General features: G+C 45.1%; 1 protein-coding gene across 1 annotated transcript in view; it reads right to left on the bottom strand.

The window, feature by feature from the left end:
• Positions 1-2,115: 2,115 nt before the first annotated feature.
• The window catches only part of sdf2l1 (stromal cell-derived factor 2-like 1), a 35,997-nt gene continuing 19,012 nt past the window's right edge, over positions 2,116-19,100 (bottom strand). The window contains exon 3 of the mRNA XM_037680635.1: positions 2,116-2,683. Within this exon, the coding sequence (XP_037536563.1) occupies positions 2,405-2,683 (279 nt within the window). The 3' untranslated portion in view covers positions 2,116-2,404. The remainder of the gene's footprint in view (positions 2,684-19,100) is intronic.

The raw sequence follows: 19,100 nt of genomic DNA, 5'->3' as shown, positions 1-19,100 counted from the left end.
AGACAGACAGACAGACAGACAGACAGACAGATAGATAGATAGATAGATAGATAGATAGATAGATAGATAGATAGATAGATAGATAGATAGATAGATAGATAGATAGATAGATAGATAGATAGATAGATAGAAAATCCTCAAAGTAGAGATTTTGTGCCAGAGAAAAAGAAATATTGTTCAGATTTTTGGATTTATTAATTTAATGATCAAACACTGATTAGTTTCTGTGACATTGATGTTTGAGTCCAAGGCAGCAGCTTTTTGTGTGACTGGTCAAACTGAGCAACTTAAAACTTTTTATAACTATGATCCTTCATCTTCCTCTTGTTCTGGACTCAGGTCTCAGGTGCAGCAGCTTGAGCAGGGAGGTCCAGACATCTCTTTTCACAGCTCTTCTGGGAGGACTCCAAGACTTAATTTGTAAACCGATAGATGCCGGCACACAGATAGCGAGGTTTAGGGGTCCTCCCCCTGAAAATTTTTAATGAAGTACAGTGGATGTGATTTCCTGCATTTTGGTGTATTTTAACGAGTTGTTTCCTACATTTGTAAACACTCCGCTTCTGTCAAGCTCTGCCCCCCCAACCAACTTGACAATTCCGTCAAGTCGGGCTCTGTCCCGAGGCCGACTGTCCATGTTCGTTGTTGTCCAACTCCACAAGTGAAACCTCCAGGCGCCTGCCCTGCGGCTGCCTGTGGGCTCCTGCCAGCGTATGACTGCCTGCTCAGCACTTCACTCTTTTAAGGGTAGACACGGTAATGTTTCACTTGAAGAGGCAGATTGTGGCTGTTGTGCTTATAATTAGTGTTTATGTAATTATCTTCAGTTTACATATCCAATATAAGCTTTATTCATTCAAGGAAGTCATATTTGTTCATAACTTTATTAGTAAGCCTTAGAGTTACTGGATTCTAGTAAACAGTTACCGGAAGCACCCTGTCAAAATAAGAATTCCTGCATTCTGTTCCGGCAGGATCCGGCTCAAGTTAAGCCCTGGAAGACTCCAAGGCGTTAGTCTCTCGATTGTCCTGGGTCTTCTCCCAGTTCGACATGCACGAAGCATCTCCCTAGGGAGGCGCCCAGGAGGCATCGTTACCAGATGCCTGAACCACCTCAACTGGCTCCTCTCGATGTGGAGGAGCAGTGGTTCTAATCAGAGTCTCTCCTGATAACAGAACATCTCACCTTATCTCTAAGTGAGAGTCCAGCTACCCTGCAGAGGAAACTCATTTCAACCTCCTGTATCCATGATCTCGTTCTTTCGGTCACTATCCAGAGTTCATGACCATAGGTGAGGGTAACATAGACTGACCAGTAAACAGAGAACTTTGCCTTACAGCTCAGCTCCCTCTTTATCACAATGGACCGGCACAGAGTCTGTAATACTGCAGATGCTGCACCAATCCGTCTGTCAATCTCACGCTCCATTTTTCCTTCACTTGTGAACAAAACCCCAAGATACTTGAAATCTTCCTCTTTAGACAGAACATCACTCTCGACCTGAAGAGAGCAATCCACCTTTCTCTGACTGAGGACCATGGCCTCAGATTTGGAGGTGCTGATTCTTATCCCAGCTGCTTCACACTGGGCTGCAGACCGCTGCAGTGAGAGATGAAGCTTACGGCACCATGACACCAACAGGACCACATCATCTGCAAAGAGCAGAGATGGAATCCTAAGGCCACCGAACAGGACTCCCTCCTCCCCCTGGCTGCACCGAGAAATTCTGTCCATTAAAGTTATGAACAGAATCTGTGACAACAGGCAGCCCTGGAGGAGTCCAACTTGAGAATGAGAACCAAACTGTCACACGACTTGTATAGTGACTGAACAGCTTGTTGTGTGACCGGTCAAACTGAGCAACTTAAAACGTTTTATAATTATTAACAAATTATGGTAAATCTAACGAGTCTCCATCCTCATTTATAATGTCTGGTTTATTAAAATCCTTTCCACCTTTACTGTGACAGTGTATAAACTAGAAAAATGAACGAGTTGGGGGGGGGGGGGGGTTTGAATGAGGAAAATAGATTTCAAACATCATTACCAATTGAATTTATCTTTTATGAAAAAAAAAACAAAAAAAAACAGAACCATCCCATCCTTCTCTCACCCACTAGCAATTTTAGAAATTAAATAAGAAGTAAAACAGCACTGAGTTTAACTCGGAGTGACCTTCAAAGTTTTAAACAAGGTTTTTCACATTTTCTAAAAAGGAAAAAGACGAGAAAAATAAATGAGTAAAAGCAGCACCTTGAACACTGGACTGACACAACACAAAACCATTACATCTTATTCTGTCACTTCAACCCCACAACACATTTGGACCTGAAAAACTGAAAAAACACATCTGAAGGAATCTTCAGACCGCCGGTTCACACATTCTGTCTCTCAGTGATGATGTCACAGCTCGTCGTGGCGCAGCGGCTCCAGACTGGGCTGTATGAAGACCCCCTCCATCGTGCGCCACCAGTTGTGCTGGTTGGGGGAGCTCATGCCGTGCACCTCCCTCTGACCGCGGATCGGATGGCCATACTGCTCGCCAGTGATGCTTAGGAAGACATCCGTGCCCACGTGTTTGAAGCGCACCACCTCGTCACGTTCCCAGTACTCCCCGTCACACTGAACCATCCACACATCAAGGTCATCTCCCTCACCGTTCTCTCCAAACGCACTGACTTCCTGTAAAGACAAAAACAAGACTTCACTTGGAGTTAATGTGGCTGACGTTAGGGGAGAATCTCACCGGGGCTGTTTGACACTCACAACTGAGGGACACTGCAATGAAAAATCATTTTGTCTCCATTTAAGTGTCTGTGACCAGCAAGTGATGCAGCCCAACTTTGAGTGCCCAGGTACTGGAAAAATCTATTTTTGTGTGCATGCCTTGCAAAACTGTATTCTTGGTCATGCACATTATTTAAATGCCCATCTGCTCAATCAGTTGCCCCCATGTTTATGATTCAATCTACAAGAGTACAAAAAGAAAAGGTTTGAAAGCTCAATCTTCCAGGTAAATAAATCGCAAAAAAAAAATAAAAAAGGTTAAATCATGTCAACTGGACAGTTTCTTTTTGGGATAAACGTTTCATCTTTCATCCGAAAGACTTGGTCAGTCTGAGGCCTGCCATGCCACCAAGATCTGTCAGATGTGGACAGCTGGTCTTCAGGGAGGGATTATGGGTAAAATTTATGTTTGTTGTTAATCATTTCAGTTAGCTGTTTAGCATTGTTCTTTTAGTGATTAGTCTGTTCTTGTTAGCCTTGTTTATGTGCTCATTATGTGTTAGTTTTTGTTAGGCCATTCAGTAAACTAACCATGAGTGACGGAGGTAGTTGTCATGAAGACCTGTGGGTTCACTCTGTCTGTGTGTTGAACAGGAAGCCAACGTCTATAAAACACCATCTGGTGGTTGAATCTTGATCTACAACAAGAACTGCACATCTCTCAGTAGCTGTGTGCTACCACTTATGTTACAACGTGAACACCCACAGCTTATATGTGTACAAATGTTGTGTTTTGGGGGTTTTGTTTTTTTTGGTTAGTTTATTAATTGTGCACAGCTTATACTTGGGTATGCTCTATTCCGAAAATTACTGTATTTCTTTCAACTAATAGGGTTAATTGACAACACATCAGTAGGAGGACTGAGTATTAAAAGAACATCCAGTATAGCTATAGTATAGTTGAATATACAGACCCTTTCCAATACATTAGAATATCATAGAAAAATTGTTTAACTTCCATAATTCCATTCAAAACGTTAATCTTTAATAGATGATCGATTCAAGGCCCAAAATTTAAACAATTTCAAGTATTTAGTTGTTTATTTTTACATAATTTGGGCTTCCAGCTCATGAAATCCACAAAAACAGGATTAAAAAAAAATAGAATACTGTGAAGACATCAGCTCACACTACTTCTCAGTTTTTGCAGAAAAAAAGAAAGATATTAGGATCACAACAAATCAATCAAAATATGGTACTTTCAAAACAATATGTCAATCTTCAATACTTGGTTGGGAATCTCTTTGCCTCAATCTCTGCCTCGATGAGATCTGGCATTGAGGCAGTCAGCCTGTGGCATTGACTGGGAGTTATGGAAGCCCAGATTTCCTTGATGCTTGCTGTCAGCTCTTCTTTGTTGTTGGGTCTGGTGCACCTCATTTTCCTCTTGAGAATACCCCAAAGATTCTCAGTGGGGTTTAGGTCTGATGAGTTGGCTGGCCAGTCAAGCACTGCGGCATGGGCAACAAACCAGGTTTTGGTGCTTCTGGCGGCATGGGCAGGGGCCAGGTTCTGCTGGAAGATGAAATCTGCATCTCCATACAGATCCTCAACAGAAGGAATCATGAAGTCCTCTAAAACATTCTGGTAGACTGTTGCAGTGACCTTGGATTTAAGAAAGCAGAGTTTACTAACACCTGCACCGGACATTGCACCCCAAATCATGACTGACTGTGGATATTTCACACTGGACCTCAAGCAGTATGGGTTCTGTTCCTCACTCTTCTTCTTCCAAACCCTTGGACCTTGATTTCTGAATGAAAGGCACTTTACTTTCATCGGAAAAGAGGACAGAGGAACCCAACAGTTGTAGCCCATCTCCTGGATGCGTCTGAATGTGGTGGATTTTGAAGCTGTGACTCCTGCCTCATTCCACTCTTTCTGGATCTCTGCCAGATTCTGGAATCTTCTCTCTTTGATAATCTGCTGAAGCCCACGGTCATCTCTTTTGCTGGCGCATCTTCTCCTGCCACATTTTGCCCTTCCACTAGACTTTCCATTGATATGCTTGGACACAGCACTCTGTGAACAGCCAGCCCCCTTAGCTACGAACTTTTGTGGCTTGCCCATCCTATGGAGGGTATCAGTGATGGTCTTCTGGCCAGTTATGTCTGCAGTCTTCCCCATATTGAACCGAACTGAGACAATTGAACCAAACTGAAGCAATTTAATGACACCTGGGGAAAGCTGTGCAGGTGCTTTGAGTTTAGTAGATGATTAGTGTCACACTCAGTTTAAAACATTCATGCCCTGCAAAATTTGGGCTGATTTCTCCAATGTATTCTAATTTTTTGAAATCCTGTTTTTGTGGGTTTCATGAGCTGGAAGCGCAAATGACATAAAAATAAACAAATAAATACTTGAAATCATTTAAATTGTGGGCCCTGAATCTATCATCTATTAAAGATGAACTTTTTGAAAGGAATTATGGAAGTTAAACAACTTTTCCATGATATTCTAATTTTTTGGAAAGGGTCTGTATAGTCTAGATGAATCTCTCTGAAGTAAAGTTTCACCAATCTGTGAAACAATGTCAAAAAAGAGTGGAACAGTTTCAGAATTATGCTCTTCAAAGGAAAACTGAAGACTTTGAATATCCCATCTACAGTTTGTAATACAGTAGTCCCTAGCTACTTCACAGTTCATTTTTCACGGACTCACTCTATTGCGGTTTTTCAATGTAAGATTAGACATTACACACAATTGGCTGATTGATGGATGAGTCACGGATTGCTTATTTAAAATAAATTATCTTTAATGATTTAGCACCTGGCAGCATGGTGGCGCAACTGGTAGAGCTGCTGCCTCTCAGCGAGCAGGTCCCTGGTTCAAACCCCGGTCCGGGGGCCTTTCTGGGTGGAGTTTGCATGTTCTCTCCGTGCATGCGTGGGTTTTCTCCGGGTGCTCCGGTTTCCTCCCACAGACCAAAAACATGCATGTTAGACTGATTGGTAACTCTAAATTGTCCCTAGGTGTGAGTGAGAGAGTGAATGGTTGTTTGTCTCGTTTGTCTCTATGTGGCCCTGTGATGGACTTGCGACCCATCCAGGGTGTACCCCGCCCCTCGCACAGTGATTGCTGGACATGGGCACCGGTGACCCCCGTGACCCAAAATGGAATAAACAGGTAAAGATAATGGATGGATGGATTTAGCACCTGTGTGCAACATACAGCTGTGTGAGAAGCTTTCTCCTGCAGCTGATCTCTGCTCTGCAGTGGAGAAGTGGGTGTGGCCAAGAGCGCTGGCCAGGGCTTAATTTGTAAAACAATTGACGCCGGAACACAAATAGCAGGTGGTCTGGCGTGGGGAGTCCGTGGGTCCTCCCCCAGAAAATTTGGAATAAAAGAGATGCCATTTCCTGCATTTTGGTGTACTTTAACAGGTTGTTAAACAACTGTAAAATTTTGTTTAAATTGATTAAAAACAGGTCTCTCTTGTAAATGAGTCCTCGAGGCTCAATGAGACCCGACAACCAGTATAAATAAAGGTTGAATTGAAATTACTATTTTAGAGAGCAGTGAATCGAGCAGTTCCAATTCTGCCTTGATGGCGGACTTATCTCAACTCCTCCTGGAATGTTTTGAAAACGTTGGTTACGTACTGTAACCCCAGATTCTATGAGTATAAGCGTAGCCCTTTAAGGCTGTCGCTGATGGGTTATCCTGTTATGCGAAGCATTACACTGAAAAAATTTAGTCCATGCCCACCTGCTGTGTGGGCCCTACCCGGTCCGTATAAATTATGTTAAGAGCGGGAAATCGGCTCCCAAATAGCTTTTTCTTCAGCCAATTGGGAGCCAGTGAGGCCCGACGCTTAAAGGGCTATGCTTATACTCATAGAATCTGGGGTTACAGTACGTAACCAACGTTCTATTTCATATAAGCTTCGCCCTTTAAGGCTGTCGCTGATGGGTTAAGGGCGAAGCAGATGTGGTCCTCGCCTCACTGGGTCCATTTGAACACCATATGAAGCAGAAGCTTGCCCAAAAAACGTCTCGTCACTCAGCTCCCCATGTGTGTAATTATGCATTGCGTAATTATGTGTGCCATGCACAGACGCATGTTGTGTAACTATGCATTCTGAATGCATGAACGCCCCGGAAAACTTTCAACGGGAAGGGAAAATATGCTGAAAAGAGCCATGAACCAACCGGTTATGGCTGAACAATATGAACAGATTAATAATAACAGGAGAGCTGATTATTAATCAAATGAACTGATTAGTAACAATAGTTGTGAACTGATTAGTGACAATAGAACCAAAATAACAATCACAACTTGTGACTGATACCAACATCTCACACTGTAATGCATGCAGAGAGATGTGAGTTAAACAGAGTTCCATGAAACAACAATATTCATTCTGTAAAACACTAAGGACAGAATGTGTCATGGAACGGGCCGTCACATCACGTAGATAAAAACGAATGAATGAGCAGGGTGTTGACCATGCGGCCGCAGTGCAAAAATGTCCTGCATTGTCATACCATTATGAAAGGCAGTCAAAGATGCGATACCCCTGGTCGAGTGTGCTCTGAGGTTGACAGGAGGCTCTAAATCTGATGCTCTGTAGGCTTCAGAAAAGGCCTCACACAGCCAGTGTGACAGGCGCTGGGTGGATAACGGGCGACCTGCAGATGCATCTCTATAATGCACAAACAAATGTTGAGTTTGACGCATTGCTGCTGTGCGTGTTATGTAACACGTCAACGCCCGCACCGGACAGAGAAGATGGAAAAACGCCTCTTCTTCTGATTTGTGGGGGGGAGGGAAAAAAACCCTCCAATGATATCACCCTTGATTTCAAAGAGCTCGTGATGTTTTAGGCATAAAGTTGAATTTGGTCTTAAATCAGCTGAGCTGCCGTCAGCCTGAATTCTAAGACAAGACGGAGCAACAGAGAGGGCAGATAATCACTCACCCTCTTAGCGGATGTTAAAGCCAGCAGCAGGGCTGTTTTAAGAGACAAGAATTTAATTGGGACCTGATCCAGAGGCTCAAATGGAGCTTTGATCAAGGCTCGCAGGACCAGCATTAAAACCCACTGTGGAGTAAGTGGGTGAAACAGACCTGCGTCTCTGTACACCTTTTAGAAAACGCTTCATCAGCGGATGATTAAAACCTGTTCTGTCTCAGAAACCTTCGTGGCGTACATTTTAATCGTGTTGGACGCCAAATTTCTGTCCATCAGCTGTTTTAGAAAGGACAACATGCCACCTAGTGGACATGAAATGGCCTCTACACCTTTCTCTGTACACCAGCGCTGAAAAACTGTCCACTTTGATGTGTACAGCGCTGTGGTAGATGCAGCACGTGAATCCTGGATTGTGCACACTACATCCTGTGGGAGACCCATCCTCTCTAAGCGGATCTGCTCAGCGGCCAGACCCACAGGTGCTGGCCTATTCCTGGGTAACTCCTGATCGCTCCTCCTGCCTGGAGGAGAGCGTCCTCCCTCCATGGCAGTTTCCATGGGTGCCCCGACAGCAGGCGTTGCAGGACTGGGAACCATGGTGCATTCACGCGCTCGGGGGCCACCAGGAGAGCTGTCAATCCCTCCTCCTGAACTCGGTTCAGGAACCGTAAAATCAGAGGAGGTGGAGGAAACGCATACAGAAGCGTTTTGGGCCATGGGCTGTGGGCAAACGCATCCACCCCCAGCGGTGGTTCGTCTCTCGGTCTCAGAGAAAACCATAGTTGACACTGAGCGTTTTCTCGTGTCGCAAACAGGTCCACAGCTGCTTTGCCAAATTTCTGCCACGTCTGAGTCATCAGGTCTGGATGGAGAGTCCAGTCCCCGTGACATGGACCGCCCCTGGACATCACATCTGCCCCTTTGTTCAGAACACCGGGTATGTAAACTGCTCTGATGGAAAGCAGATTTTGGTGAGCGCCAACACAATAGCTTTCGCGCAATGTGTAACATCTGGGCTGAGCGCACACACCCCTGCCAGTTTATGAAAGCAGCAGTCACCTTGTTGTCTGTGTGAATCAAAACGTGTTGATTCTGCAGCACAGGAGCAAAGTGTTGAATCATGTTCAGCACCATGTGGCACTACAAAACATTTATGTGGGCAGATGTGTGATGGGGCCACAGCGCCCCTACTGCTTGAGATAGGCATGTCCCCCTCCAGCCTGACAGCGACGCGTCCGTGAAGACTGGCATGTGTGACGTGGGTCTGCTGACGGGGGCTCCCTCCGACAGAACCAGGGTGTTTCCCCAGTGTCGGAGGTCTGCTCTCACGGAGGGAGGAACAGTGATCATCAGTCTTTTTTGTTTTTCTGGATCCACACGCAGACGCGCAAACCACCTCTGGAGGCGTCTCGTGTAATAAACCCAGTGGGACAACTGTGTGAGCTGATGACAACATTCCTAACAGCTTCATGATGGAAAACAGCTGTTACCACTCTGTCAGGTCGTACGAGACGGAGCTGGTCTTTTAAATGTCGATTCTCGTTTGTGATAAACGAGCCCTCGTGGTGGTTGAGTTAGCTCCACTCCCAGATAAACAATTGTCTGGGCCAGGAAAATTGAGCTTTTCTTCCAATTTATGGTGAAGCCCAGATTTAACAGGTGTGATGTCAACACCTGAGCCTGCATCACTGCTTCCTGTCTGGAGCATGACAGCAGCAGCAGGTCGTCCAGGTAAAACAAAACTCTCATCCCTGCTCTGTGTAACGGATGCAGGGCTGTCTCTGTCTCCACACACTTTGAAAACGTACGAGGCGCGAGAGGATAACCGAACGGCAGCCTGTTGTACTGATACTTCATCCCTTGAAAGGAGAAACACAGGAATTTTCTGTGTTTTGGGGTGATCGGTATGTGAAAATAAGCATCTTTCAGGTCGACGGAAAACAAACCAGTCGTTTCTCTGGATGTTGTCCAACAGCTGTCTGGTTGTCAACATGTGAAACGGTTTGTCCACGATCACCTTGTTGAAAGCTGACAGATCCAAAATTGGTCTCATTCCTCCGGTCCGTTTGGGAACCAGGAAGTAACGTGAGTAAAACCCTGTGTTTTTCTCTCTGTTGGGAACTCTGGAGATTACTTCTTTTATCAGAAGCTCTTGGACTTCTGCATTTAGGGATGAGATTTGGTCTGGTGATGACAGGACCGTCTCTAAAATTCCTCCGAACGGAGGGGGTCAGGTTGCAAATTGCAACATGTAACCTTTGCATAACACCCTGGCCATCCATCTGCCTGGCGAGCATGTTTTTAGCCACTCCGCGTAACGTTCGTGGAGTGGACGTGCGTTTAAGTGATGCGTCATGTTTTGTACGAATGTCATCCAGTCCACCACCTCGACCGCCGTCATGTGTCGCGGGAATGTTTTCCGCGTGACCCAAGGCAAGGCTTCCTCGAAAGGGCTCTGAACGTGCCCATGTGCTGCGTTCGGACCGCGGACAAACCCTCATGTCTAGGTGGGCCGTGTGTGCTGAGGCGAAGCGTGGCAGCTGATGACGCCGTGGGGCTGCGCGATTGACGCCACTGCGGTGAAAACGCGTGTCGCTCCTGCCGCGTGCGGTGTCTTGCGCTGGGTTCACTTTGAGATCTTGCATCTATGTCGCCATGAGCAGGCGAGCGCTGCGAAGCTGTGAGTGCGACTTCATCTACGCCGTGCCGTTTGAGTGAAGACTGCGAGCCCCGCGGGAGCACACGTTTTCTCTGGTGGGACGCGCACCACTCTCGCTGGAAGCGAGACTCGTCACTGGGTTCGCTCAGCTGTCTCACGCTTATGCTGCCGTGAGCGGCCGAGTGCTGAGACGTAGTGGATGAAGGCTGCCTGCGCCGCGACGGAACGCGTTTGCTTTGATGCGGCGTGTGTCGCTCTCACTGAGAGCGTGGTCCTCCATCGACCCCACCTGCGGTCCCACATTTATGCCGATGTGGGCCGGTGAACGCCGGGGAGCTGTGTGTGCACAATCATCAACGCAACGTCGTTTGGGTGAAGGCTGTTTGCGTCGCGTGAGTGCGCGTTTGACACCGCTTGGGTGAGGATTGTGCAGCTCGGGTTGACAACGAGTTATTTTGCTTACCATTGTGAGGTGTGAGCGTCTCGTCATGTCTTGGAGCAACGGTGAGTTTAAAAAACCCTTATTAAAGACACCGTCTCGTTATGTGTGGAGAGTGTGTGCGCAGCCGCTGTGAGTCCATCCGAGCTTACAGACTGGCTAGAAACAGACACTTGATCATTGAATGATGTTTTATTCAACATTTGTGTCATATTTACACACACCCTCTGCAGACCATCATTCTGAATCTTTTACCCCATGAGCTCTGGGATTCGTTGGCCCAGGGCACCGTCTGCTGGGGGTCTCTGGGAAAAACGTTGGACACTCTGTTGCCGGGATGAAGACGGCCGGACGGGCTGAAGCTCAGCGAGACGGCCGTGGAGCCGTCTTGCCATCGGCTCATTTCGTGTGGAGGGTGTGAGAGCCACTGTCAGATCATCTGAGCTGACAAACTGGCTAAAAATGGACACTTTCATCATTAAATGATGTTTAACTCCAAACTCGTGTCACCTATACACATTCTGTGCCACAACCGTCAATTGCTCTGCCATTTGTTGTCCTAGATCGCCATCTGTTGGCGGTCTCAGGGAAACGCTGAAAAACTCCGTCCTCCAGCTGCGATGCGGGCCGGCAGACAGCAAAGAGGCGCACCGGTTGGGGGTGACGTCAGCTGCTTTGCAGACAGAGCGTTGTCTCCTCCCACCTCTGAACATGTACGCCAACAGCGTAACGTGTTGTTCGCTGCGGCCGTCTGAAACGCATGCTGGTGAGCTCAGTCGAAGAGGCTGAGAGAAAAACCGCTCGGTGAAAACCCCTCTGCTCTGGTGATGGGCGCGGGCTGTGGGAACCGGGACGTGCTGTTGGGAAAAACGAGGCCAGATGGGGTCAGGACGGTAAGCTGGAAAAGGAGCCTAGAAAAAAGAACCCTCCCGCCGGATCATCCGAACTGGCGGGAAAAGGCGCGGGACGTAAAAAAGGTCCCTTCATGTCAGCCACTCCTGGGTTACGCGGGCAACCCCAGAGGGTGCCGTCGGCCAGGAGCGGTGTGATCGCCGATGCGAAACGAGGTGGGATGAGGTGAGCATTCGCTCAGCCCCCCTCTACTGACACTACGCTCTCCAGGAGGGAATGAGCCGCGGGGGGGCGCTGCTGATGCTGCCTGTCCCAGAGGAACCATCCGATTCGCTCCGCTATATTATTTATAGCCGCAGCTTCGTGCACTCCGCCCATCTTTGAACGACTGTACGTACATATTCGCGTTGTATCTCGGTGCAATGCATATAAAGTTTTATTCTGATTCTGAAAAGCTGAATCAAGCAGCGTGTTCAATTAAAATAGACTTATCCGAGGGAGAGGGACAGTCCGAGGGAGAGGACGCCGGCGCTGCATGTTCACCGCTTCTCCGCGCTAAAAAGTCATTATACTGTTGCTATATTCGTGGACATTTATCTGGACTTATTTTTGTTCAGTAATTTCTCAATTAGTACTTATAACAGACAGCTTAATTAGCACTCCCTAACAGGAATTTGGGACTATTGCTGTCAACATACAACTACAGCACGGCGGCTCGGACTTTGCTTGAAGAACTAGCAACTATTGCGCTTACCTTGCTGCTTCTGTCAACCTCCTGTGTCATCTGGATTGTCTCCAGTTTGTCATCTTTTGCTGGATTTTTTCCTGTGCTATGCTGTGGATTACATCGCACTGCCTTTTGGATATCCTTTTCGGAGCTGTGGGTCTGCTGTTAGCGGTTAGCTCTGTGCTAGCTTCCCCCGGCTTGGCTGGCTCGTCGATGTTGACCTACTCCGCATCCCAGCTGATTGGACTCAACAACTGCTCCATTCCACCTTTTGTTTCTACCATTAAACAACTGGGCCTTCTGCGTAGACCTCGTTATGTCCATAGAGGCTCTCGGAAGAGAACTGTTTACTCTCAGCAAGCTGGGTCTGACTCCATCCCTTCCATCTGGTCTACCGGTCCTGCCGCACATCGATTACGTCATCAGAACGCTGTCTCTGTAGTGCCTGATATTGCTGAAAGAACACAGCGCACGAAGTGGCAAGGAAAACGTGGAGTGGACTTTAAGCTGCTTAAACCTCTTCTAAAGGCTTCTACTCCAACCAATATTAAAATAGAACTTTTCAATGCTCAATCACTATCCAATAAATCATGTCTTATTCATGATCATATTCTGGAGAAAAATTTGGACCTCATGTGCCTTACTGAAACATGGCATCAACCAGATGTGTACAGCTCTCTGAATGAAGCCTGTCCCTCTGGATACAGTTATCTGCAGAAAGCCCGCTGCACTGGCCGTGGTGGTGGTCTGGCTGTAATTTACCGCAGTAACTTAAAATTATCACATTTAGCTTCTCCGGACTTTTTGTCTTTTGAATGTTTGGCCTTCAACCTCAAAGCCCCCCTCCTGATGAATGTTATATTGATTTATCGGCCTCCCAAACCACATGTTTCATTTAACTCAGAGATGCATGACCTCCTCACTTTTTTCTGCGCATCTCCTGTGAAAAATATTATTCTTGGAGATTTAAATATCCACATTGATAATTCCTCTTCCCCTCTGGCAGCAGAGTTTAAGTCTCTTTTGGACTCTCTCAATCTCACTCAGTATGTTGACGCCCCTACGCACAACAGGGGGCACACTCTGGATTTGGTGATTACAGACACTGTACCTATCAATAACTTATCTGTATATGACCTGGGTGTCTCAGACCACAGTGTCATCTCCCTGGAAGTGCCTTCAACTTCATCTGCTCCTAATCCTAAATGACTTATCCAGTTCCGTGACTTTAAAAACATTTCCCCTGAGGTTCTGTCCTCTGATCTCCACTCTCTGACCACTGTCAATCATTCATCTGCAAATGACTCTGTGGATTACTACAACCAATCTCTCCAGGAGCTTCTGGACCTCCATGCTCCCTTTAAAGCAAGGCTGGTGTCTTTCTCCCGTTCAGCCCCTTGGTACACTGCTGAGCTGCGTAAGATGAAAGCAGCTGGCCGTGCTATTGAGAGACGTGTAAAATCATCTGGTCTCTCTGTACATCAGCAGGCATATAAAGAACATCAGAAAGCCTACGCCTTTTCTCTTAAAGAAGCACGGTCCAAATATTATTCTAACATCATTAACAACTGCCCTGGAAACTCTAAACAACTCTTCTCCACAATAAATCATCTCCTTAATCCCATTAAATAGTCTCATGAGGACTCTGTTCAAAAATGCAACCTGTTCCTTTCATTTTTTTAAAACAAAGTTAACTCCATTAGATCTCAGCTCCATAGCCTCCCTGATCTTCATCTGCCATCTACCCGTCTGCATTCTGGGTCCCTGAGCTGCTTTGATGAGGTTGTTGAGAGTGAAGTGGAAACCATCATCAAGAAAATGAAGCCTTCATCCTGCGCCCTGGATCCCTTCCCCTCGTCTCTCATTAAATCCAATCACTCTGCAATAAGCCCATTAATCACACAAATAATAAATAAGTCACTGCAATCTGGTCAAGTTCCACTGCCTCTTAAAACTGCCATCATTAGGCCTCTTCTGAAAAAATCTAATTTGGATCCAGACATTCTTTCTAATTACCGCCCAATTTCTCACCTCCCATTTCTGTCAAAAGTGCTGGAAAAAGCAGTTGCTGCTCAGCTGCAGATCCACCTACAACAACACTCCCTGTATGAGAAGTTTCAGTCTGGCTTCCGTGCAGCTCACAGTACTGAGACCGCACTGCTGAGAGTCACCAATGATGTCCTCATGGCTGCTGACACTGGTTCTCCCTCCCTCCTTGTTCTCCTTGACCTCACTGCAGCTTTCGACACTGTGGACCATAGTATCCTCCTCCACCGTCTTCATGTGGAGGTCGGTCTCTGTGACACTGCCCTGGACTGGTTTAAATCTTTCCTCTCCAATAGGCTGGAATGTGTTAGTCTTGGCAATGCCAAGTCCCAGACTGTCTGTGTCTCCTGTGGTGTCCCTCAAGGGTCAGTTTTAGGGCCCCTGCTATTTTCCCTTTACATGTTGCCTTTAGGTCAAATTATTAATCAGTACAACATTTCTTTTCACTGTTATGCCGACGATACACAGCTTTACATCAGGACCGGAGCATCATCTTCACCACTGTCATCTCCATCTTCACTCGCTGCCCTCTCTACCTGCCTGGAGGAGATAAGGGCATGGATGAATCAGAACTTTCTTCAGTTAAACTGCTCCAAAACAGAGGCCATACTGATTGGCACCCCTCACCAGGTTAAAACTTCAACTATAACGACTATTTCATTTTCTGGACAAGGCATCCCCCTCTCCACCTCTGTAACAAATCTTGGAATAAAGATGAATTCTCATCTTACATTTGAAAATCACATTAAGCATCTGTTTAAAACCTGTTTCTTCCATCTTCGAAATATCTCCAAACTGCACCCATCTCTCACTTTTGCTGATGCAGAGAAACTCGTCCATGCTTTTGTCTCCTCCAGGCTCGACTACTGCAACTCCCTGTTTACTGGAATACCCGGCAAAAACCTTCAGAAGCTTCAATATATTCAAAACAGTGCAGCCAGGATTTTATTGAGAGCTCGTAAATTTGAACATATTACACCCATTCTCCATAACCTCCAATGGCTTCCTGTCACTTACAGAATTCAGTACAAAATTGCTCTCATCACCCATCAGTGTTTATACGGAAATTCACCAGATTATCTGAAGGACCTTCTTGCTCCATATTCATCCACCCGGTCCCTACGATCACAGAACAGTAATCTCCTCCACCTTCCACGAACTAAATTAAGAACAATGGGAGATCGGGCATTCTGTGTGGCTGCCCCCCACCTCTGGAACTCCCTCCCTGAATATCTGAGAGCTCCACAATCATTGACTGACTTTAAAAAAGGCTTAAAGACTTTTCTTTTTAAGCAAGCCTATTCTGCCTCCACATGATTGTATCATTGATTTTAGTTGATTTTATCACAGATTTTAGTTGATTTTATCACAGATTTTAGTGGATTGTATCATTGATTTTAGTTGATTTTATCAGATTTTAGTTGATTTTATCGCTGATTTTAGTTGATTTTATCAATTTTAGTTGCACTCTGTAGCACTTTGAGATTTTTGTTAATGAAAAGTGCGTTACAAATTAAATTCATTATTATTATTATTACTTGTTTTTCCAGATAATTTTGCTCTAAAAATATTTTTGTTCATCTGTATAATAGATTATCTTTAGAGTTTATTTTTTTAGTGTTCATATCTATTTGATGAAACAAGAAATCTTATCTTCCTTTCTATGAAATACGTTTTAAAATATGTCGGGTAAAGATAATGGATGGATGGACGGACGGAAACTGATTTGCTTATAAAATCAGGAAAAGCTTAATAAAAAAATGTTGGGCTTTTTTCTGGGTTGGGCCTGTAATTACAGGAAATAATCCATCCTATTCGGTTCAGAAAACAAACCTACGGGTTTGGGCCGGGTTTTTAGGCCCGATGACAGCTCTGTTAGAAATGACAGCTCTAGATCAAATCCAATCAAATCAAATATTTTAGCAAGGAGTGTAACACTTGTAACTGTATATCCATTATCTGAAAGAAGTATTGTCTTTGTTTTTTCCTTTTCAGAATTTGCAAAGCAACATTAACTGACATCATCAGGCACTTCGATGAGAACGGGGCAACGCCGCGCTTCAGAAAAAAGGGGCCACAACCACAGACACTCCAGATCATCAGCCGCAGTCACATTGACAGAGTTCTGGATTTTATTAAGAATTACAGTGAAGATCATGCCATCATGCTGCCGGGTCAACATCCTGGTCACAGGGATTGGCGTGTGAAATTACTGCCAACTCAAGTGTCCAAGGCTTCAGTGTGGCATCTCTACAGGAAGTCTGCACAGCAGCTTGGTATGTGTAAAGATTTATTTTTACAGAACAGTAAAGAAGCTTTTAACAACAAGTGATGCTAAACTCTATTGGCGATTAAAATGTAATAAAATACAATATGTATTTAAAGGCGAGCGTGTAATCTCAAATTCAAGCTTCAAAGCACTGTGGACCCAGCTGCTCCCACACATTGGGCGGCTGTGGCTGAGTGGTTAGAGCCGTCGTCCTCCAATGCAAGAGTTGGGGGTTCGAACCCCACAGCAGTCACATGCCGAAGTGTCCCTGGGCAAGACACTGAACCCTTCATTGCCTCCAATGTGTGTCCCTTCGGTGTATGAATGTGATAAAGCTCTGATTAGTCTCTTTAGAATGATTTGTTCAATTAGCTTTGTAGAGATCTAGTAGAGAGCTGTATGAATGGATAAATGAGGCACAGATTGTAGAGTAAAGCGCTTTGAGTATCTCAATAAGATAGAAAGGCGCTATACAAGTACAGTCCATTTACCATTTACATCAAAAACCTGCAGGCCCCGCACAGATCTTTGCTGGCAATGCCAACAGAATAACGAACACCTGATAAGAAGTGCAAACCTTCCAGATGAGAAGAAGACTGAAGTCATCAAAAAGCAACAAGATCATCTTCAGCTTGTGCAAAAAGAGAGAGCTGTGTACAATGAGATGATAGCTGCCTGCAAAAAAACCTGTGTGGACAATCAATTGTCCATTGGTCCCTCCCCAGCTGCAACTAAAAAACTCAGGATGCACTACAGCTTTGATTTTGCACAGCAGGTAATATTCATTATTACACATTTTCCTAAAGTACAAAAGTTTATAAAACTGTTATAAAGAGACGGAGCTGTCAATTGTTTTCATCCTTGTTTTCCCTCTCTGTCCTCATCAGATGCACTTCCCCTCAAATCCACTTCAGCCTGGGCCAATGTACTTCCTGACTCCGCGGAAATGGGTTGCAGAAACAGGTCAATTTCCTGATTGACGAAGGCATGTCATCAACTAAGGGGAGCAACGTCGTCATCAGCTACATGCACCATTTCTTCACCAATTTTGGAGAAACTGATGTGGATCTTCACTGTGACAACTGCAGTGTGCAAAACAAAAACTTCATGTTGTGGTATGGCGCCTGGCGGGTTGGACACAAACTTCACTCCTCACTTAGCCTCCACTTCCGGATTGCTGGCCACACCAAATTTTCCCCAGACTGTGGCTTTGGACTGGTCAAGCAAGCCTACATGCGGACCAGAGTTAATGATTTGACTGACATTGTCAAGGTAAATCTATTTAATTTAACAGGAGAAACAATCAATGACATGCATGAAAACTGATCTACCTATTTTCATTGTTGCTCTTGCTGTCATCAGGTAGTGGAAAACAGCTCTCCTGAGAGTCTGCTCAACATCCCACAGTTGGTTGGACTGGAAGATGGTGCAGTGAAAGTCAAGACCTTTGACTGGCAGGCCCACCTGAGTCCCTACTTCCGAAAACTCCCGCAGATAAAGAGTTATCAGCACTTCAGGTATTTAGATACAAACTTCCGCACTGTCATCATCATCAACTTTATTTATAAAGCACCTTAACCACTAGCCACAGCTGAAATAAAGTGCTGAACATCTGATAGACTGGTTTTAATGTCCAGTTGTGTCCTTTCATTCACAGTTTTGATGCCAACAGACCAGGAGTGGTTCTTGCTAAAACTCACAGTGATGCAGAGCCTGTCAGCGTTCAGCTACTGCGTCACCCAGAAGTTTTACCCCCTCTGCAGTGCATTCCTGTTCTGCCCGCACCTGGACTGACCATCGTCAGGCAGACCTATCTATATGCAAAGATAAGACCTTTCTGCTCTGATGAAAAAAACAAAAAACTTTACTTTACTACCCAAAACTTTGCTAGAAAGCTGTGAGACATCTCTAAAATAAGTTTGATGTGTGTAAAGACTTATTTTCTTTTGGTTTTCCTCTTTCTAACCTCATCATATGCTATACAAGCATCTCCTGAGCTTACTCAACATCTTCAGATATTTATACAAACTTCTCCACTGTCATCAACTTTATAAAGCGTTTAACACCAGCCACAACTAATAAAAATATGTTTGAACCCAGTTGAATTAGTTTCCATGTCCTCCTTAGTTGTGACTCGTCTTTTTTTGGGGTGGGCTGTAACAGTAACTATTGTGACACAACAATCAACATTATTTGTGAGATATACTGTTTATATTTGCACTACTGTTGATATATATATTTTTTACTAGCCTTATTGCATATGTCACTTTACCTCTATACCAATATCAAGATCTCATATGTACATTCATTTCATATGCTGCTTTGTCACTTTACTACCAATGTCAGAGTCAGAGTCAGAGTTTCTTTATTGTCATTCGCACCTCATGTGGTACATGTGGTGGAGC

Source organism: Nematolebias whitei, chromosome 8 (assembly GCF_014905685.2).
Source record: "Nematolebias whitei isolate Nwh7 chromosome 8, NemWhi1, whole genome shotgun sequence".
Taxonomy (NCBI): Eukaryota; Metazoa; Chordata; class Actinopteri; order Cyprinodontiformes; family Rivulidae; genus Nematolebias; species Nematolebias whitei.
Note: the sequence above shows the minus strand (reverse complement) of the source record. Positions and strands in the feature narration are given on the sequence as shown.